Raw genomic sequence first — 23,642 nt, 5'->3', positions numbered from 1 at the left:
AAACATCCATGGAGACTTCCCATAGGGAATAGGGTGCTATAATACAACAACATAAACATCCATGGAGACTTCCCATAGGGAATAGGGTGCTATAACACAACAACATAAACATCCATGGAGACTTCCCATAGGGAATAGGGTGTTATAACACAACAACATAAACATCCATGAAGACTTCCCATAGGGAATAGGGTGCTATAACACAACAACATAAACATCCATGGAGACTTCCCATAGGGAATAGGGTGCTATTTGCGACGGAACCCTCGGCTGGATGGCCTGCCATCTCGCTAGTCTCTGCTCTAAACATGGCATGCTGAGTGACAACGCATATAGGACAACCAATAATCCCTGGGCCGGACGGGTGCTATGGCGACTCTCTCTGTCTCTGTGACACAACATTTTCCACTGGCAGTATGTCACATGGAGACATGGAGAGGAAGAGCATGTTTGTGCTAGAGGCTAGCCTTGGATGGGCTAGTGATATACAGCTAAATTAATGGAGTTGTAACCTGCATATTTCATCAAAGAAACAGTTTTCCACATCACTTACTAATCACTTATTGATTAAAAAAATATTTAAAAAATAAAAAAAATCAAATCAACTTTTATTGGTCACACTCACATGGTTAGCAGATGTTAATGCGAGTGTAGCAAAATGCTTGTGCTTCAAGTTCCGACAATGCAGTAATAACCAACGAGTAATCTAACTAACAATTCCACAACTACTACCATATACACACAAGTGTAAAGGGATAAATAATATGTACATAAACATATATGAATGAGTGATGGTACAGAACGGCATAGGCAAGATGCAGTAGCTGGTATAGAGTACAGTATATACATATACATATGAGATGAGTAATGTAGGGTATGTAAACATAAAGTGGCATAGTTTAAAGTGGCTAGTGATACATGTATTACATAAAGATGGCAAGATGCAGTAGATGATATAGAGTACAGTATATACATATACATATAAGAAGAGTAATGTAGGGTATGTAAACATTATATTAAGTGGCATTTTTTAAAGTGGCTAGTGATAAATTCTTTACATTAATTTCCATCCATTTCCATTATTAAAGTGGCTGGAGTTGAGTCAGTATGTTGGCAGCAGCCACTCAATGTTAGTGGTGGCTGTTTAACAGTCTGATGGCCTTGAGATAGAAGCTGTTTTTCAGTCTCTCGGTCCCTGCTTTGATGCACCTGTACTGACCTCGCCTTCTGGATGTCCTGGAGGGCAGGTAGTTTGCCCCCGTTGATGCGTTGTGCAGACCTCACTACCCTCTGGAAAGCCTTATGGTTGTGGGTGGAGCAGTTGCCGTACCAGGCAGTGATACAGCCCGACAGGATGCTCTCGATTGTGCATCTGTAGAAGTTTGTGAGTGCTTTTGGTGACAAGCCAAATTTATTTAGCCTCCTGAGGTTGAAGAAGTGCTGCTGCGCCTTCTTCACCACGCTGTCTGTGTGGGTGGACCAATTCAGTTTGTCCGTGATGTGTATGCCGAGGAACGTAAAACCCACTACCCTCTCCACTACTGTCCCGTCGATGTGGATAGGGGGGTGCTCCCTCTGCTGTTTCCTGAACAGATCGGTAACTGTCACACAAAATCCTGACATTGAGTCTACAGAGAAGAGCACACAAGTCGAGATTGTCATAAAACAAATCCTTCACTGAAAGTACAGAGTCATCAATAGATGCCTTGTCCCTTCCAAATAAGCTTACTGGTATACTTTAATAGAATTAATTACCTGCAGGTATTCCCAAACTGGGGTACGCCAAATAAAAATGTGATTCACATTTTTTTTTAAAGATATCATTTTTTCTTCACATTTTCAAACAGTCCATTTATATTTTCCAACGGGGCTATAGTGCACTGGTTATCAAGGGGCGAAGTATTGACACGTTCTCTTTAATTGAGAGAAGAGCTTAAAAGTTTTCTTTACTGACCATAATTTTCACTTGTCTGACCGCTTGCATGGTGACGAGTTTCTCACACGACTGGCCTATCTGGGTGATGCTTTTTCTCGCCTGAATGATATGAATCTAGGATTACAGGGAATCTCTGCAACTACATTCATGGTGCGGAACAAAATTGAGGCTATGATTAAGAAGTTGGAGCTCTTCTCTGTTTCCATTAACATGGACAACACACAGGTCTTTCCATCATTGCATGATTTTTTGTGTGCAAATGAAGTCAAGCTTATGGACAATGTCAAATGTGATATAGCGAAGCACCTGAATGAGTTGGGTGTGCAATTACGCAGGTACTTTCCCAAAACGGATAACACAAACAACTGAATTCGTTATCCATTTCATGCACTGCCTGCAGTCCACTTACCGATATCTGAACAAGAGAGCATCATCAAAATTGCAACAAGAGGTTCTGGGAAAATGTAATTTAATCAGAAGCCACTGACAGATTTCTGAATTGGGCTGCGCTCAGAGTATCCTGCCTTGGCAAATCAGGCTGTTAAGACACTGATGCCCTTTGCAACCACATACCTATGTGAGAGTGGATTCTCGCCCCTCAATAGCATGAAAACTAAATACAGGCACAGACTGCATGTGGAAAATTATTTAGGACTGAGACTCTCTCCAATAAAACATTGCAGAGTTTTGTGCATCCATTCAAGCACACCCTTCTCATTAACCTGTGGTGAGTTATTCACTATTTTCAATGTTTTACATGTAAGATGGTTCAATAAAGAGCAAAATTATTGATTATTATTCTATTATTACTTGTGCCCTGGTCCTAAATGAGCTCTTTGTCACTTCCCACGAGCCGGGTTGTGACAAAAACTCAAGCTCATTCTTATGTTTAATTAATGTATTGTATAGTGTGTGGCAGGCTTATGTGTAACAGTATAACTTTAGACCGTCCCCTCGCCCATACCCAGGCGCGAACCAGGGACCCTCTGCACACATCAACAGTCACCACAAAAGCCGCAGCCCTTGCAGAGCAAGGGGAACTACTACTTCAAGGTCTCAGAGAAAGTGACATCACCGATTGAAACGCTATTTAGCGCGCACCGCTAACTAAGCTAGCCATTTCACATCCGTGAAACTCACCCCCCCTTTTGACCTCCTCCTTTTCCGCAGCAACCAGTGATCCGGGTCACGGCACCAATGTAACAGTATAACTTTAGACCGTCCCCTCGCCCATACCCGGGCACGAACCAGGGACCCTCTGCACACATCAACAACAGTCACCCACGAAGCATCGTTACCCATCGCTCCACAAAAGCCACGGCCCTTGCAGAGGGCAAGCAAGGGGAACTACTACTTCAAGGTCTCAGAGAAAGTGACGTCACCGATAGAAACGCTATTTAGCGCGCACCGCTAACTAAGCTAGCCATTTCACATCCGTTACATATATAATAGTATAACTTTAGACCGTCCCCTCACCCATTCCCGGGCGCGAACCAGGGACCCTCTGCACACATCAACAACAATCACCCACGAAGCATCGTTACCCATTGATCCACAAAAGCCGCGGCCCTTGCAGAGCAAGGGGAACTACTACTTCAAGGTCTCAGAGCAAGTGACGTCACCGATTGAAACGCTATTTAGCGCGAACACCGCTAACTAGCTAGCCATTTCACATCCGTTACACTTACAATGATGGCAAAAAAACAACATTTGAGAGTGCGCTGACCCTGGTGCTCGAGGGGGTACGCAGCTGGAGGTTAAATGTTTGAAGGGGTACGAGACTAAACACATTTTGGGAACCACTGATCTAATACATTACAAGTCGTTGCTATAAACCCATTGGCAGACTACGACAGCATTACAAGGCATTGACATAAGCCCAAGTTTAACTTTTACCACTGTTGCATTATGAGAACCGTGACACTAAACAAGACAGTGAGAGAAGGACTTTGTTTTTAATAAAGACATGGATCATGCATGAATAAGGATTTGTGTTTTATGCAAGTTCTCCAACTACAAAAGATACAGTTGGCCTATTTTCAGACCCTGACAGCACACAAGAAGCAGACTTTCAGTAGAAAATCAGGCTGTTGGCAGGGAGCTGTCAGCATTGTACTGCAATTGGCTGTTGGCCGGGAGCTGTTAGCATGTTACTGCATATAGCTGGTGGCAGGGAGAGGGAGTTGTCAGCATGTTACTGCATATGGCTGTTGGCAGGGAGAGGGAACTGTTAGTATGTTACTGCATATAGCTGTTGGCAGGGAGTTGTCAGCATGTTACTGCATATAGCTGTTGGCAGAGAGAGAGGGAGCTGTTAGCATGTTACTGCATATGGCTGTTGGCAGGGAGAGGGAACTGTTAGCATGTTACTGCATATGGCTGTTGGCAGGGAGCTGTTAGCATGTTACTGCATATGGCTGTTGGCAGGGAGTTGTCAGCATGTTACTGCATATGGCTGTTGGCAGGGAGAGGGAACTGTTAGCATGTTAATGCATATAGCTGTTGGCAGGGAGAGGGAGTTGTCAGCATGTTACTGCATATGGCTGTTGGCAGGGAGAGGGAACTGTTAGCATGTTAATGCATATAGCTGTTGGCAGGGAGAGAGAGCTGTTAGCATGTAACTGCATATGGCTGTTGGCAGAGAGAGGGAACTGTTAGCATGTAACTGCATATGGCTGTTGGCAGGGAGAGGGAACTGTTAGCATGTTAATGCATATAGCTGTTGGCAGGGAACTGTTAGCATGTAACTGCATATGGCTGTTGGCAGGGAGAGGGAACTGTTAGCATGTAACTGCATATGGCTGTTGGCAGAGAGCTGTTAGCATGTTACTGCATATAGCTGTTGGCAGGGAGAGGGAGCTGTTAGCATGTTACTGCATATGGCTGTTGGCAGGGAGAGGGAGCTGTTAGCATGTTACTGCATATGGCTGTTGGCAGGGAGAGGGAACTGTTAGCATGTTAATGCATATAGCTGTTGGCAGGGAGCTGTTAGCATGTTACTACATATAGCTGTTGGCAGGGAGAGGGAGCTGTTAGCATGTTACTGCATATGGCTGTTGGCAGGGAGAGGGAGCTGTTAGCATGTTACTGCATATGGCTGTTGGCAGGGAGAGGGAACTGTTAGCATGTTAATGCATATAGCTGTTGGCAGGGAGCTGTTAGCATGTTAATGCATATAGCTGTTGGCAGGGAGCTGTTAGCATGTTACTGCATATGGCTGTTGGCAGGGAGAGGGAACTGTTAGCATGTTAATGCATATAGCTGTTGGCAGGGAGCTGTTAGCATGTTACTGCATATGGCTGTTGGCAGGGAGAGGGAACTGTTAGCATGTTAATGCATATAGCTGTTGGCAGGGAGCTGTTAGCATGTTAATGCATATAGCTGTTGGCAGGGAGCTGTTAGCATGTTACTACATATAGCTGTTAACCTTGGTTATGTCTCAAACGGCACCATATTGTGTGTCCCTATGGGCCCTGATCAAAAGTAGTGCACTATACAAGGACTAGAGTGCCATTTGAGACGCAACGCCTTGTCCTGCCAGCGCATCACTGACACAAAGACGTTGGCTTGTTCACAGAGCAGAAAGAGAGAGAGAGGGCTGCTGAGTACATGCATAATTCAGCATCCATCATTTGGATGTTTCAAGTTTTGTGTGACAGACTGACCGACCTACTGATGGGGGCTCTAAGATGCTTTCTGAATTCTTACATAAACGTCAGTGACATGCAAGGCAGAGAAAGGAGAGGGAGAGAGAAGAGAGAGAGAGAGAGAGCTAAACTCAGGCAGCATAGCCAGCAAGCACCCTTTGGGACCCCAGTCTCAGTTATAAAACTCACGCACACAACCACAGAGAGAGAGAGAGAGAGAGAGAGAGAGAGAGAGAGAGAGAGAGAGAGAGAGAGAGAGAGAGAGAGAGAGAGAGAGAGAGAGAGAGAGAGAGAGAGACCACATTATGGTGTCAACAAACTGACTATCCCAAATTGCACGCTACTCCCTTTATAGTTCACTACAGTATATAGTGAAGAGGGTTCAATTTGGATGCACTCTAAATGCCAGTATTATGCAAGTAACTTTTGTCCAAAGTCTCTTAGGATCATTCAGGTCTTGAAAAATGAGACACTGATTGTGAAAGCCTTCACAGGGGAAGTCACTAAATGAAATAACACAGCCTTGTCAGATTATTTTATCAGTAATATTGCTTGTTTCTGTATTAACCAGCTAGTAAGTGAAGGTGTTTGTTTGTTTCAGCATTATGAAACAAAAGTGTTCAGCATAGCCCATGGGAGTAGGGTGAAGTCGCCCCTAGACGCTGATCTTGGATCAGTTTGGCATTTTCCCCACTAATGGTTAAAGTTGGGGTTGATCAGTAACTAGGAGAAACTTCACGCTGGTTATCATCTTGGCACAATTACTGTCAGTGTGTTTATCAGCCAGCAGAGGGGGGCAGTGAGAGAGGAAGCAGAGGAAGGAGGGCCATCCAAAATGCCGGCATCCCTCCCTCTGACTCAGCTTTTAGTGGCTGTCAGGTAGACCCGGGGACAGCCCTGGTTTCTTACCCTAACCCTTTTAGAGGCTGTCAGGTAGACCCGGGGACAGCCCTAGTTTCTTACCCTAACCCTTTTAGAGGCTGTCAGGTAGACCCAGGGACAGCCCTAGTTTCTTACCCTAACCCTTTTAGAGGCTGTCAGGTAGACCCGGGGACAGCCCTGGTTTCTTACCCTAACCCTTTTAGAGGCTGTCAGGTAGACCCGGGGACAGCCCTAGTTTCTTACCCTAACCTTTTTAGAGGCTGTCAGGTAGACCCGGGGACAGCCCTAGTTTCTTACCCTAACCCTTTTAGAGGCTGTCAGGTAGACCCGGGGACAGCCCTAGTTTCTTACCCTAACCCTTTTAGAGGCTGTCAGGTAGACCCGGGGACAGCCCTAGTTTCTTACCCTAACCCTTTTAGAGGCTGTCAGGTAGACCCGGGGACAGCCCTAGTTTCTTACCCTAACCCTTTTAGAGGCTGTCAGGTAGACCCGGGGACAGCCCTAGTTTTTAACCCTCGCCCTTGAAGTGGTTACCAGATACCTTCTTCATTTGCACAAGGGGTGACATTTAAGGCTGAGGAGTGAGTTTTACACCTCTCCATCTGCTACATATACATGTGAAGCATCTAGTCATAATTAAAATATATGCCATTTAGCAGTAGATTTTATGTGCATACATTTTTTACCTACGGTTTGTCCCGGGAATCAAACCCACTATCCTGGCATTGCAAGAGCCATGCTCACAATATAGGCTTTACTTAACAAGCCACAAGTTAACCAGCTTCATGATGCATTATGTAACATAACATTGGATTTTTCTAACTAATGTCTCCTCACGTCTCCTACCATCATTAAAATCACACCACATATATTTAGTGATTGGGAGCACTAATTAAGAGAGCATTCAATTGTTATGAAGTTAATTTTAAAAACAGTTCAGTTCACACCATCAACATATTTAGTGTAGCATCTAACTCTCTCTCCCTCTCTCACCCTTCCTCCACCCTCTCACACCCCCTCCTTCTCTCTCTCTCTCTCTCTCTCACCCCCCCTTCTCTCTCTCTCTCACCCCCCCCTCTGTGTTTCTTTCTCTCTCTCCCACATCCTCTCTCCATTTCTATAGTCAGAGGAGCAGTGGATGGGTATGTTGCCCTTTCTCTAGTGATTGAATTAGATGTGCAGTTGGCCTGCGGGATAACAAGGCCTGGCTGGCACAACACAGCACAACCCCCCTCTACTCTACTGCTCCAGACCTGCACACACACATACAGTATGCCCCCACACGCACCACACATATGCACACACATTATTATATAAAGGCTTTTTAGCTTGTCTCAAGTGGCCATAGCTAAACAAACTCAGTACCCTCCCCTCCCCTAGCCCAGTACCCTCCCCTAGCCTAGCCCAGTACCCTCCCCTAGCCCAGTACCCTCCCCTCCCACAGTACCACCCCATCCCCTCCCCTAGTACCCTCCCCTCCCCTAGCCCAGCCCAGTACCCTCCCCTAGCCCAGTACCCTCCCCTCCCCTAGCCCAGCCCAGTACCCTCCCCTAGCCCAGTACCGTCCCCTCCCCTCCCCTAGTACTCTTCCCTCGCCTAGCCCAGTATCCTCACCTCCCCTCGTCCAGTAACCTCTCCTCCCAGAGAGAGAGAGAGAGAGAGAGAGAGAGAGAGAGAGAGAGAGAGAGAGAGAGAGAGAGAGAGAGAGAGAGAGAGAGAGAGAGAGAGAGAGAGAGAGAGAGAGAGAGAGAGAGAGAGAGAGAGAGAGAGAGAGAGAGAGAGAGAGAGAGAGAGAGAGAGAGAGATACGGGGGCACCCAGGCCATCATTTGATTTTCAGGCAAGGCTTTACAAACAATGTAGTAAAAAAGGTATATTCTGGGTAATAATGGAGTAATACTATTGTACTAATCTCATCAGGCATTTCTAAGTTATTTTCCTCAAGAATCAACTGGTATAGGCTTCATCATTATTGAACAGCAGGTAATATTGCAGATTGCACCTTTAAGCCAGTGCCTGCTCTCCAGAACTCTAGTACCAGTGACAAAGACAGAGTGTAACATACAGCATCTGTCATGGTGGTCTTACGTCCTGTCTGTCAAACATCTGATCACATTATTACATCCCTCGTCATATGATGGATTGTTGCTGCCCTCGTCTCTGTCCGTCACTGACCACAGGACTGTTTCCATTTGTGGAAATTAAAGCATCCCACAGGGTCATTAATTCCAAACTTATGATAGTAATGCTGGGACTGTCTGGGAGAGTGGGTGGGTCACACACACACACACACACACACACACACACACACACACACACACACACACACACACACACACACACACACACACACACACACACACACACACACACACACACACACACACACACACACACACACACACACACACACACACACACACACACACACACACACACACACACGCACAGCATCAAATACCCTGCAGGTATTGAAGTGAGAATCGCCAAACCAGAATCTATCTATCCAGCCCATCAATCCAGGTCAGGGCACTGCACCGTGTGTCCTGGTGTGGTGCAGTGTTAGGGATAGCTTTCCATCAGAGTGTGTGTGTGTGTGTGTGTGTGTGTGTGTGTGTGTGTGTGTGTGTGTGTGTGTGTGTGTGTGTGTGTGTGTGTGTGTGTGTGTGTGTGTGTGTGTGTGTGTGTGTGTGTGTGTACTTAAAACTCAAAAGTAAAATGTCACTGGAAATGTAGTTGTACAGTATCTTCTGTACACTGGGATTACATACAACTCATCTCCTTCAAAACTGAAATTCAGCTCTGAGCAACGTGTTTTCACTGTGTTTTGATGGAAGCCAATGACGTAAACATCACCAACCATAATGGCCTTTTTTAACGATACTACCACTGACATTTTGTCTGCTGTTAAACCATAAGTCCAACATTCTAAATTGTACACTTTCTTACTTCAATGTATCCCATTCCAAACCCAGTCCAGACACCCCTTGCCGTCAACACTCATTAGCTTAAGTTGAAAACAAACATGCTAGCAGTTCATTGTGCTCACAATAGCGCAACTCAATCTATAAAGCTGATTGATTTCTGAGTTCAGTCTGGAAAACTATGATTGGAAATCATTGGTACGGAGCTACACACGTAGAATAGAAATTGAATCTACCACCACAGAGGGGGGAAAAAAGCACCAAAGCCCTCAACATGCACTGATATTGTGCTCACTCAAAAAGCGTTCACTCCCTTGACGCCGACAAAATTATTGCCACTACAAACGCAGTTGAAATGAAAAGGAAGAGACTGAAAACAAAGATTTAACCCTGTTTTATCCTTGCCTATTTGAGCACACTGGGACTCAATAGACATATAATAATTCAGTATTTAGCACAGTGACAGAAATGGCATCTGGACAGTTGGCTCAGGTGGATGGAATGTGAACGAATCAAAAGCATGATGTCACAGTCGACTGCCCCTATCTCTCTTCTATCAATTTTTGTAGCATGTTCCTTAATTCCATTCTTTACATTTAGGTTGTGTGTATTATGTGTATTTTTGTCAATTGTTAGAAATTACTGCACTGTACAAGCATTTCACTACACTAGAGGTCGACCGATTAATCATGGCCGATTAATTAGGTCGGTTTTCAAGTTTTCATAACAATCGTTAATCTGCATTTTTGGACGCCGATTATGGCCGATTACATTGCACTCCACAAGGAGACTGCGTGGCAGGCTGACCACCTGTTACGCGAGTGCAGCAAGGAGCCAAGGTAAGTTGCTAGCTAGCATTAAACTTATCTTATAAAAAACAATCAATCTTAACATAATCACTAGTTAACTACACATGGTTGATGATATTACTAGTTTAACTAGCTTGTCCTGCGTTGCAAATAATCTATGCGGTGGCTGTTAATTTATCATCAAATCACAGCCTACTTCGCCAAACGGGTGATGATTTAACAAAAGCGCATTCACAAAAAAGCACTGTCATTGCACATATGTATCTAACCATAAACATCCATGCCTTTCTTAAAATCAATACACAAGTATATATTTTTAAACCTGTATATTTAGTCAAAAGACATTAATGTTAGCAGGCAATATTAACTAAGGAATTGTGTCACTTCTCTTGCGTTCTGTGCAAGCAGTCAGGGTATATGCAGCAGAATGGGCTGCCTGGCTCGTTGCGAACTGTGTGAAGAAGACCATTTCTTCCTAACAAAGACCATAATTAATTTGCCAGAATTTTACATAATTATGACATAACATTGAAGGTTGTGCAATGTAATAGCAATATTTAGACTTGGGGATGCCACCTGTTCGATAAAATACATAAAGTTTCCGTATTTCACTGAAAAAATAAACATTTTGTTTTTTAAATGATAGTTTCGGATTTGACCATATTAATGACCTACGGCTCGTATTTCTGTGTGTTATTTTATTATAATTAAGTCTACGATTTGATATTTGATAGAGCATTCTGACTGAGCGGTGGGCTCATAAGCATTCATTCAAACAGCACTTTCCTACGTTTGCCAGCAGCTCTTCGCAATGCTTGAAGCACAGCGATGTTTATGACTTCAAGCCTATCAACTCCCGAGATTTGGCTGGCAAGACTATAGTGCCTATAAGAACATCCAATAGTCAAAGTTATATGAAATACACATGGTATAGAGAGATATAGTCCTATAATTCCTATAATAACTAAAACCTAAAACTTCTTACCCGGGAATATTGAAGACTCATGTTAAAAGGAACCACCAGCTTTCTCATGTTCTGAGCAAGGAACTTAAACGTTAGCTTTTTTACATGGCAAATATTGCACTTTTACTTTCTTCTCCAACACTGTGTTTTTTCATTATTTATTTGAGACTAAATTGATTTGTATTTCTGTATTATATTAAGTTAAAATAAGTGTACATTCAGTTTGTTGTAATTTTCATTATTACAAATATATATATAAAAATCAGCCGATTAATAGGGTTTGGCTTTTTTTGGTCCTCTAATAATCGTTATCGGTATCGGCGTTGAAAAATCATAATCGGTCGACCTCTACATTACACCGCAATAACATCTGCACGTGACAATAAAATTAGATTCGATTTTGCGCCCTCACTCACAGTCACTGAAATGTCACACAGAACATACTTTCACACACACACGCACATCATTGGGACACACACACACGTGAGGGCGCATGCACACACACACACACACACACACACACACACACACACACACACACACACACACACACACACACACACACACACACACACACACACACACACACACACACACACACACACACACACACACACACACACACACCCATTGGGACACACAAGAAAACGCTGGGACACACACACACACCATTCCTTTTCAGAGGAACAGTCTGTCCAGCTAATGTGAGGTAATCAATGATCTCACTATCAGAGCCTTTGGATTTAAATAAAACCCTTTCACTGATATCCTGTTGCCTGGAAACACAATAGGACGCCCTGATAAAAGGTTAACTCGCCAGCAGCCATCAGCCTCTGAAACCTCTTTGGAACACCACTCTGTATGGTACATCAGTTTCACCCACAGTGCACTCGATACATTGGTTGTCAATTATAGTAAGACGGTCTCCAGCATGTAGATGTTCATACACTCTGTCAGCCTGTCACAAAGAACCCCAAATGGGGTTACGAGGGTGTACATGTAGGTCTACACCACAGATATTTGAATGTGTGTTTTTGTCTTGTGGCGTTTTCTAAAGCCTCTTAGCTAATGCAGACTAGGTGTGCTTCCGAAAATGGCACCCTTTTCCCTTTATAGTGCACAACTTTTGACTTTGACCGATAGGGAATTAGGTGCCATTTGGGACACAGCCTAGAGCAGCATTGATATTTCTAGCCATGCCTTTAGATACTCTCTAACATGGTTTAACATCTTTCATTATGGGGCATTTCCTGAGGGGACCGACCAGGGTTAGGATGTCAGTAGCTATACAGTGCCTTCAAAAAGTATTCATACCCTTTGACTTATTTCAAATTTGCGTTTGTTACTGTAAGGTATGCGTAACTGGCTGCAGGGAAGTCAGCCACAGGAGAGCAGAACTGGGTAGCCAAACGGAGCCCCTTTATTACGGTGAACAGACACACAGCACTAAGAACAATAAACAAATATGGGTTGACATAACCCGGCGCAAACTAGTCTGACGTGCACATACACGTAACAACAAACAATTCCACACACAGACATGGGGGGAACAGAGGGTTAAATACACATCAAATAATGAGGGAATGTAAACCATGTGTGCAGGAAAACAAGACAAAACAAATGGAAAATGAAAAGTGGATCAGCGATGGCTAGAAGACCGGTGACGTCGACGGCCGAACGCCGCCCGAACAAGGAGCGGAACCGACTTCAGCGGATGTCGTGACAGTTACAGCCTGAATTCAAAATTGATTCAATACACACAACACACCAAAATGTGTATTAAGGCGCTGCATCTAAGTGCTAGAGGCGTCACTACCGACCCTGGTTCGATTCCAGGCTGTATCACAACCGGCCGTGATTGGGTCCCATAGGGCAGCACACAATTGGCCCAGCGTCGTTGGGGTTAGGGTTTGACCGGGGTAGGCCGTCATTGTAAATAACAATTTGCCTAGTTAAATAAAGGTTATATAAAAATAAATAAAAATTATGTGACTTGTTAAGCACATTTTTAATCATATTTAGGCTTGCAATAACATAGGGGTTGAATACTTATTGACTCAAGACATTTCAGCTTTTCATTTTTCATTCATTTGTACAAATTTCTAACAACATAATTCCGCTTTGGCATTATGGAGTATTGTGTGTAGACCAGTGACACAAAATCTCAGGCTGTAAAACAACAAAATGTGGAAAAAGTCAAGGGGTGCGAATACTTTCTGAAGGCACTGTCATCCATTAACAACAAATCTACACTTCAGGACGCATGATACTTCATTAATGGTCAATATTCATACATGGCTGTAGCTATAAGATCTTAACAATCTTATTTCAATTAATTAAATAGAAGATTATAAAGATTACATTTACCTATATAAAATTAACTGAAAGTTTCATTAAACCTCTGTATTTAGGACTAGAAAATATAAAATTCTTCTCACCTCTCGCCTGTGAATAATAATTTGTCCCCGAGCCCCTCTACAGATGAGGAGATAAATATTAAAGGAGATTATAATCAAAGTGCTCTTGAGTTGTTCTTGAGTTGCTTCACCGTCGATTAGTTTCCTGCCCGGATACAGGAGGGAAAGAATAACATAACGGATACAGCTGAAGGAACGAATAAGACAGGAGAGTGATATCACATACTGTAATGTACTCGTTACTAATTACAGTACTGTTATTGAGCTTGCCATAGGATCATGTTGTTTTGATTGCTTTTCCACTGTGATGACATATGCTTCTGTTATACTTACAAAGCTCCAAAACCTCTGCATTTCTGCTAGTTCTCAACATTTCTGTAGAGTATTGAGATGTATGGTTTTTGAACACATTCACTTGTGGAGAAATTGAAAGAATGTTGTACAACATCACTTCCTCAACTACCAAGCCTTGGGGGTCCTATATCTATCCTTGTGTATTTCAATCCACTGCTAAACCAATTGGCCTATCGCACCAATAATGAGTGTACTACTCTACTCTACTCTACTCTACTCTACTCTACTCTACTCTACTCTACTCTACTCTACTCTACTCTACTCTACTCTACTCTACTCTACTCTACTCTACTCTACTCTACTCTATGGAGATATTGCTGATAAAAGGGTCTGTGTCTGTGCAGATGTTGGCAAAGTGACAGGGTGCATCCAAAATGGCACCCTTATTCCCTATATAGTGCACTACTTCTGATGAGATCCTGATGGGCTCTGGCCAAAAGTAGGGCACTTTATAGGGAATAGGGTGCATTTAGATGTTGGCAGAGTGACAGTGTTCTGTAGTTACCTTCACATAGAGTTGTTGGAACTCGTCCAGATTGAGTCGTCCACTGGGGCAGTCTTTGAGGAAGCCTTTGTACCACTGTTTCAGTTCGTGCTCGTTAAATTCTGTGCTCTTTACCAGATCCTCCATCACCTCTGGAGTCAGCTTGCTGTTTTTCGCTCCCATTTTATCTGTAAAAGAATGGCAGGAGAATTATTTTAGAATGTCAGAGGAAGGAAAAGTAATGGGACATTATTCTTTGAGAATGTCTGGATGGAAAGAAAGAATGGTGCCTGATTACTTTGGAAAGTATGCAAAGAATGAATGGAACACATTATTTTTCTATCAGAACAGGTTAAATACCTGTGGCAGTCTGGACTAACAGTGACAGAAATCTCTAAAAGGTATCAGCAAAGTCATTCATCAGGCTTGAATTGAAGACAGGAGAATTTTCTATCACGGGTAATTATATTCTAAACACCACCTCAACCCAGCTGTAGCTAAAAATAGCTGTAATGTATAAAAAAATCACCTCAATCCAATGAATTGTGTGATATTTAGGGCAAAGTAATCATGTTGAACACTATGTGTGGATTTATATACCATATCTCTATTTGGCTACACCAGGAACGATAAAACACAGATGATCGAAGAATATTCCTGGATAGCTTCGATGATTGTCTCATGTTTTAAGACGTTTCACACATTGATAGATCTTACGAGCACTAGGGAGTGGCCTACCTCTACTTAGCTGGCTGCTACACCAACTCATACTGTATAATTAAAACAAAAATAAAGCCATGGTTGTCTGGAAATAAAGTATATACCATCACTTCTGCTCTGCCTAAGTATCTACAATCACTCAACAACAAACATGCACCAGGTCAGACCACTGGAGATTGAACTAGCAAACGAGTCTGTATCCAACAGCAATTCCTTGAGGTTGTTAGGCTAAGTGTCCCAGGTTGTTTGTTTTATTGTGATCTGACATAATTGTGACTTTGTGTCTAATCTCCCTTTCGGCCCACTTTGCTTAGCCTTAGGGCAAGGGAGATTGGGCTATCTCCTCTTCTTAGCCTTAGCCCTATCTCCTCTGCTTAGCCTTAGCCCTATCTCCTCTGCTTAGCCTTAGCCCTATCAACTTTGCTTAGCCTAAGCCCTATCTCCACAGCCTGCAGCTGTTTGCACCCCAGCCTCTATATCCAGCCCAGCTCACACTGCTTCACACACACACACACACACACACACACACACACACACACACACACACACACACACACACACACACACACACACACACACACACACACACACACACACACACACACACACACACACACACACACACACTGCTTCTAATTCAGCCAGATTAGTTCATTAAGCACCCTGTCATTAGTATAATGAGCATGCCAAACGAACCAATGCTACAATGTGACTTTTACCATTTAGAAAATCTGGCCCCTCTCACTAGTCACCAATGCTCTCACTGAATCACAAAAGGTCCCGAGTAGTGAAAGCAGATCTGAAATCTGGAGATTTTATTCTCAATGTGTAATGGTTGTGTAATTCTTAGTACGCTAGATTCATGTAAAAGGGGGAAAGAGCTAAAAAATTAATTCTGCTCGTATTAAACAATGAGAGATTATATGATACCATCGGAAAGGCCATATCAATTAATTAGGTGCATCCTATAGCAAACAAACGACTAGCACTTTAAAGGGTCAATTCTATTGTTTCTGATTGAATTATCACAGATATGACGAAGAGTATTCTCTATTAGATAATACATTGCAGATGATGATTTAATTACATGCAGCATTTTAACTTTGTCTTTGCTAAGGGGAAAACAACCACAGAAAAAATGATTATTCATCCAACACCAAACGCTTAATAACACAGAGTTCAGAACAAAAAATTATTTAATTTAATGGTTTAGAGGTAAAGCCCAATGCGAGACAATCACAATCACATTGCCATCACCAAAAACATTGATAGAGATTGCGAGCTAGCCACAGAACAAAACAGAATAACAATGGTGTGACATCACCAATAGAATACCTATCCTAGTGCAAGGCGAGGCCTCAGATTGCCTGATAAATTAACTGGATGTCAGCCTCTCTGATCTATGGAGTGCAGTAGAAAGATGCTCTTTGTCCTTGGAGATTACCTCAGCGTACAATGGCCTATTCCTTTGAGATGTAGAGGGTACACTCACTATCACCTGCGCCTTGGCTCGCACTGACGAGCGGGGCAAAACAACCCTGATGTCAAGTCTCATACACTTTCATTGTAGTGAGTGAGGTAGCTATGATACAAATACTCTGTTCCATGTCCCATACTCTTTCATTGTACTGAGGAAGCAGCATGAGCCAGAACGAGAGAGTTAATTACACTGAACAAAAATATAAACGCGACATGTAAAGAGTTGGTCCCATGTTTCATGAGCTGAAATAAAAAGATACAAGAAATGTTCCATAAGCACAAAAAGCTAACACTAGATACTAACTGGTTTTCTGATCCACGCCCCTACCTTTTTTTAAGGTATCTGTGACTAACAGATGCATAACTGAATTCCAGGCATGTAAAATCCATAGATTAGGGCCTAATGAATTTATTTAATATTGACTGATTTACTTGTATCAACTGTAACTAATTAAAGTTGTTTTAATTGTTGCATGTTGCGTTAATATTTTTGTTCAGTGTGTATAATGTGAATTAATTACTGTAATATATTCTATTTAATGCTGACCCAAGTGATTCTTAGCCTCAACGGACAAGGCTTCAGTGAACGCCAAGGTAGCGATTGTTAGGCTACATCAAAGGACCATCACCAGACCCCTTGACATTTTTTATGTCATGGACACATTTGCAGTTCTGACAAGCACATACTGATTACCTTCCCCAAAAACATCTCTATCATGTTCTTCTTGTGGTTCTTAGAATAACTGAAGAAGACATTCCACTTACTCTATTTCTGGAACTTTCATGTCATGGAATGAGATTGTACTCTAATGACAAATCATCAAAATGAACAGATATCAACTCTAAGTACACCTTCTGAGTACCCAAAGTAGTGGAGGTAGTTTGGAGAACTGTGTTCTCGTGATGAGTAACGATGGCTATGCTTTAGCTCAGTGGGCTATAAATGTGGCCATGGTATAGGCCTAGTAAAGGCTGGGGGGGATAGTTCTCATTTCCATCCAGCCATTACTGTCTCCATGCCTCTAATGTCAATTATCTCTGGATCCTTATTAACTAGGGCACAAGAGGACTGAACACACAGGACCACACTATGAACACACACACAGGACCACACACACACACACACACACACACACACACACACACACACACACACACACACACACACACACACACACACACACAGAGGACAATGTTATGAACACACACACAGGACCATGCTATGAACACACACAGGACCATGATATGAACACACACACACACACACACACACACACACACACACACACACACACACACACACACACACACACACACACACACACACACACACACACACACACACAGGACCATGTTATGAACACACACACAGGACCATGCTATGAACACACACAGGACCAGGATATGAACACACACAGGACCAGGATATGAACACACACACACACAGGACCATGTTATGAACACACACAGGACCACACTATGAACGAAAACACATACATGCACACACACACACACACACGCACACGCACAAACACACAGAGGACCATGGTATGAACATGCAAAGGTAGTAGCCTAGCAGTGTAAGAAAACACAAGATGATCATTCTCCTGACCCAGCATTGCAGCAAACCAGTGAACATGTTGACAGTGATAGTCAAAGCACAACTCCAGAAGAAGCTGTGTTGTTGTTAGCATAGAGTTACCCATAAGACAAACATCCAGGGATAGATGGTGCTGTATTCTTGAAGCAAGCAGTAGCCTATGTTCTGAGACATATAAACTGGTGACATTTTCCTTGTCACAATACGTGCCGTCACTCTCAATGAACTATGGGCCTCAAGACAGCAGCAGCACCAGGCATATCAGTCCCATGTGAGCAATGATGAGCATGTATAATCCACTACCGGGCTACTCCACTCAGAGGTGTGACACTTTAAAAAATCTTCCATTCACACAATGGTGGAGGAGCAGAGTACAGACTGCTCCAAGAGGTGCACCTGTATGCCCCAGTCTCATGTTTTGCATAGCACTCGAACACAGCACCGTTGTCAAGAGACTTAGGCGGCAGAGTAGGCTTTACGCTGATGATGAAAATGTCTGTATTGCTTCCCTACAGGTCCATTTCAGAGCAGCAGCATTATCATCAGATGCTCAAGGGCACATTGGCAGATTTCTTACCTAGTCAACTCAGGGATTCAAACCAGCAACCTTTTGGTTACTGGCTAAACTCCACTAACCAAAGTATATGGGTGTTAAATGCAATGTAAAGGTGAATGGAGGGAGGAGTAGAAGAGATGGGGCGGCAGGTAGCCTAGTGGTTAAGATCATTGAGTCAGTAACTGAAAGATCGCTAGTTTGAATCCTCGTGTCAGGACCCGGTTGCGAACCCGGGTCTCCGGAGTGAGAAACAGTCACTTAACCAACTGAGCCACGAATATTCGGCAGAACCCAGAAGATGAGGCAGACACAGCAGTACTTGAGACGGTGTATTTAATGAAGTAAAAAGTGAAGTTCTTCAGGAAAACATGTAACTCCACAACCTCAAAAGGAATTCCACAAGAACAAAGGTAATCCTCCAAGACAAAAAGGTAAATCCACAAGGTGGAAGGTATAGCACAAAAAGCCTCAAAAGATGCTCAAAAACAAACAAACAAGAACAAAAAAACAGAATTCCACAAGCGAGTCCACCGGGATCAACAAGAGTTCACAGAGTACTAGGGCTGGGTGCTAACATACAAACACAGAGCAAAGAACTGAGAAAAACAAAGGGTTTAAATACAATCATGGGAAACGAGGCACAGGTGCAAATAATAATGGGGATCAAGGGAAAACAAAAGGTCAAAAGGCACAATGGGGGCATCTAGTGACCAAAAACCGGAACAACCCTGGCCAAATCCTGACACCTCGACTAGGTGAAAAATCTGTCGATGTGCCCTTGAGCTCCTGTAAGTCTGCTAAATGACTCAAATTTAAATGTAATGATGTGGAGGAGATCATGTGAAGAATAAAAAATGGAAATTGCAAGTCAGTTAAGAACAAATTCTTATTTACAATGATGGCCTACCAAGGAACAGTGGGTTAACTGTCTTGTTCAGGGGCAGAACGACAGATTTTTAGCTTGTCAGCTCAGGGATTGGATCCAGCCACCTTTCGGTTACTGGCCCAAAGCTCAACCACTAGGCTACCTGCCACCCCAAAAGGAAATGCTTTGACTTGACAATGACTAATTCCAGGAAAATCAGAGTCTGAATCTAATGCTGCAGTCGTGTTAGTGATGACAAAAGATCCAGATAGTGCCACTTGGTTACAAAGAAGTCTGTCTGCAGTGCATTGCAGAGGGCAGCATGCTGTCATCCACTCAGTACACTGAGACAGGGCCAAATAGATACATACAGTACATGTTTCTAAGGATCTTGGGCAGCCTCTTGGTACATTTTGGTCATTTTGCAGACGCTCTTATCCAGAGAGACTTACAGGAGCAATTATGGTTAAGTGCCTTGCTCAAGGGCACATTGGCAGATTTCTTAGCTAGTCAACTCAGGGATTCAAACCAGCAACCTTTTGGTTACTGGCTAAACTCCACTAACCAAAGTATAGTCATCAGCTGATTCTCTAATAGTCCTCCTCTCTCTGTACACTGACCAGCCACATTATGTAACAGCCTGTCCCTTTTCCATCATTTTCCAATAGAGAATGACCTTGAGAGTCAAAATCCAGCGAAGTACAACACCCACACATACATTAACACATGCTCAGATCTATACATACAAGCACTATCGATGACATGTTTAATATGCACTGCAAATCTTGCAATCATGATTTCTTAGCACTACCACAAAAAAATAGCATGGTTTTAAGAAAATATATCAGTCTAAGATGAAAGGACATACGATATAAAACAAATCTACATTTAAAAGTCCGTTTTCAGTTTTGGGATTATTTCTATCATTATTTCACCATGCCACGCATGCATTTGTTTCTAAACTAGCATCGCCCGGCAAATCAAATGGTTCCATCCTTGCAGCCAAGCCAGCGCGAGCCCAGTCAGCGTGAGCGCATACAAACGTGCCAGAAGCCAGGCAGCATCCCCTAAGCACTACATCAGAACCACAACAGAGGAAAGAAAGCTCAGAGGAAAATGCCACATTACAACTGCATTTTAAAATGTCATATATTCCATTTGGAAAATGAATGAAAACAACACCACACATTAACTGTATCTATTGACATGTAGACTTTTTCTAGTTGTAGGCTACTCTTGATACTTTTGTTTTTGAAAAATCCACCAGTGAAGTAGGCTAAACCACTCCCGACCCATTCAGTACCAGGCTATTTGTTTGGGAAACAAAGGGCCATAACTGACATTATTGTTTTCTGTATTATCTTAATAAATATATTATATGATTTGCAGTCCTGCTGTTGATCCATTATGATATAGCCTCTTAAGAAGATTGAGATATGCTTCCCCAATGTAAAATTACATCTAGCCTAACCTAATTAATTAATACAACTGTATTAGTCTGTAGTATAATGTATCTAGCAATGACTTATAACGACTATCTTTACAAATCATAATTGAATAGAGGGAAAGTTTCACTATGCATTTTACTGTAATCCACAATAAATAAAAAACATATTTACCTTGCAAGAGTGCGAAGTTAACTGGTCTTTGCTCTCTTCTTCAGAGTAGGTTATATGTGCGGACAGAGACTATTAAGTCAAACGTCTTGTCGAGGGTTGTGGTGACGTTTTCTTGGGAAGAAATGAGTCTCGTCGAAAATCACTGATGCAGTTCCAAGGATTCTGCAAGTAAGTAGGACCGGCCACACGCACACACACACGCTCGCTGAGGACACAATGAAGCGCAGCGTCAGACTGTGTGTATCACGACTCTCTCTCTCCCTGTCGCCCTCACACAGAGTGGTTGATGCCAGGCATGCAACGGACCACTGTTTTGGTGGGGTGTTTTTTGAGTTTGCGCATGAGGAAATGAATACGCCTTCTACTGCACCTATGCTATCTGTGAAGTAGAATTATTTTTATGTGGATTAAATGTGCAGTCTCATGAGGGTCGTTGTCAACATATATAGCCTATGATAGGAATATAAATTGAAAAATATATTAATATCAAAGTACATTCCCCAGATCCTGGTGGTCGGGGTAGGTCTACTACATGCTATCAATCTGTTATTATGCCTATTGATTATATTATGCCATTTCTATCAAATCAGTCATACTTTCAAAGGGAACAACAGCATTTGAACAGTCAAAAAATACCGACTGATAATGTAACAAAGCATCTCTTTATGCTTATTTTTTTTAAAGGCTGCCACTACCAAAAATTAGGCTGATTATCTATTCTTACAGCATATCTGGCGCCAAGGTTTTTACTTACCTTCGTTGCCTCACGCACGCGCAAGTGTCTTTTCGCGCCAAACAGCAACACAGCTGGTGGTGGCAGCAGCATCAGTACCGCACAGACCACAGCGTCCAGTTTCGCTACAAAATAAATGGCTAACTAGCTAACTGTAGCTAGTTACTTTGTTTTGAATCTGTAAAAGGTTTCTCTGGTAAGTTATCAAATAAGTGTCGGGTTGTGAAAACGCTATTGTTGTAGGTAGCCACTTGTATTTTACAAACTATACACATGTACAATATTACGAGCTAGCTAGTTTGGTTGGTAGGGTAACTAAAGTTTGCTAGTTAGCTAGCTAGGCTTGCTAGCTATTATTTTCATAAAGTTCAGGGATGTCAATAATTACATTATTATCTGAATCCATCTAAAACGGCTCTTCATTTTGTATATATTTAGATTTTGAACCAATACATAGCAGGGACTTTTGTTCAATAATAAAATGATGTGCTTGTGGTGGCAGCCTATTCATATGGTTTTTAATTAAATTCAGAAGGTACAGTCGTGGCCAAAAGTTTTGAGAATGACACAAATATACATTTTCACAAAGTCTGCTGCCTCAGTTTGTATGATGGCAATTTGCTTATACTCCAGAATGTTCTGATTAGTGATCAGATAAGTAGGATAAGTATCCCTCTCACCCCCCCCCCCCCCCCTTTAAGATTTAGATGCACTATTGTAAAGTGACTGTTCCACTCGATGTCATAAGGTGAATGCACCAATTTGTAAGTCGCTCTGGATAAGTGCGTCTGCTAAATGACTTAAATGTAAATGTAAATGTAGATGAATTGCAAAGTCCCTCTTTACCATGCAAATGAACTGAATCCCCCAAAACATTTCCACTGCATTTCAGCCCTGCCACAAACGGACCAGCTGACATCATGTCAGTGATTCTCTCATTTACATTTACATTTAAGTCATTTAGCAGACGCTCTTATCCAGAGCGACTTACAAATTGGAGATGTTCGATCAAGTTCAAGTCCGGGCTCTGGTTGGACCACTCAAGAAAATTCAGAGACTTGTCCCGGAGCCACTCCTGCGTTGTCTTGGTTGTGTGCTTAGGGTCGTTGTCCTGTTGGAAGGTGAACCTTCGCCCCAGTCTGAGGTCCTGAATGCTCTGGAGCAGGTTTTCATCAAGGATCTCTATGTACTTTTCTCCGTTCATATTTCCCTTGATCCTGACTAATCTCCCAGTCCATGTTGCTGAAAAATATTTCCACAGCATGATGCTGCCACAACCATGCTTCACCGTTGGGATGGTGCCAGGTTTCCTCCAGACGTGATGCTTGGCATTCAGGCCAAAGAGTTCAATCTTGGTTTCATCAGACCAGAGAATCTTGTTTCTCATGGTCTGAGAGTCCTTTAGTTGCCTTTTGGCAAACTCCAAGCGGGCCTTCATGTTCCTTTTACTGAGGAGTGGCTTGCGTCTGGCCAATCTACCACGAGGGCCTGATTGGTGGAGTGCTGCAGAGATGGTTGTCCTTCTGGAAAGTTCTCCCACCTCCATAGAGGAGCTCTGGAGCTCTATCAGAGTGACAATCGGGTGCTTTGTCACCTCCCTGACCAAGAGTCTTGGTGGTTCCAAACTTCTTCCGTTTAAGAATGATGGAGGCCA

General features: G+C 42.8%; 1 protein-coding gene across 1 annotated transcript in view; it reads right to left on the bottom strand.

Annotated features, from left to right (window-relative positions):
* LOC123995325 (visinin-like protein 1) overlaps positions 1-21,533 on the bottom strand; it is a 34,567-nt gene extending 13,034 nt beyond the window's left edge. The window contains exons 1-2 of the mRNA XM_046298868.1: positions 21,256-21,533; positions 14,438-14,604 (exon numbers count right to left, since the gene is read on the bottom strand). Coding sequence (XP_046154824.1) covers positions 14,438-14,599 — 162 coding nt within the window. The 5' untranslated portion in view covers positions 14,600-14,604; positions 21,256-21,533. The remainder of the gene's footprint in view (positions 1-14,437; positions 14,605-21,255) is intronic.
* Positions 21,534-23,642: the final 2,109 nt, after the last annotated feature.

The sequence above is a fragment of the Oncorhynchus gorbuscha genome, linkage group LG14 (genome assembly GCF_021184085.1).
Source record: "Oncorhynchus gorbuscha isolate QuinsamMale2020 ecotype Even-year linkage group LG14, OgorEven_v1.0, whole genome shotgun sequence".
NCBI lineage: Eukaryota > Metazoa > Chordata > Actinopteri > Salmoniformes > Salmonidae > Oncorhynchus > Oncorhynchus gorbuscha.
The sequence above is the reverse complement of the archived record's forward strand: the minus strand, read 5'-3'. Positions and strand labels throughout refer to the sequence as shown.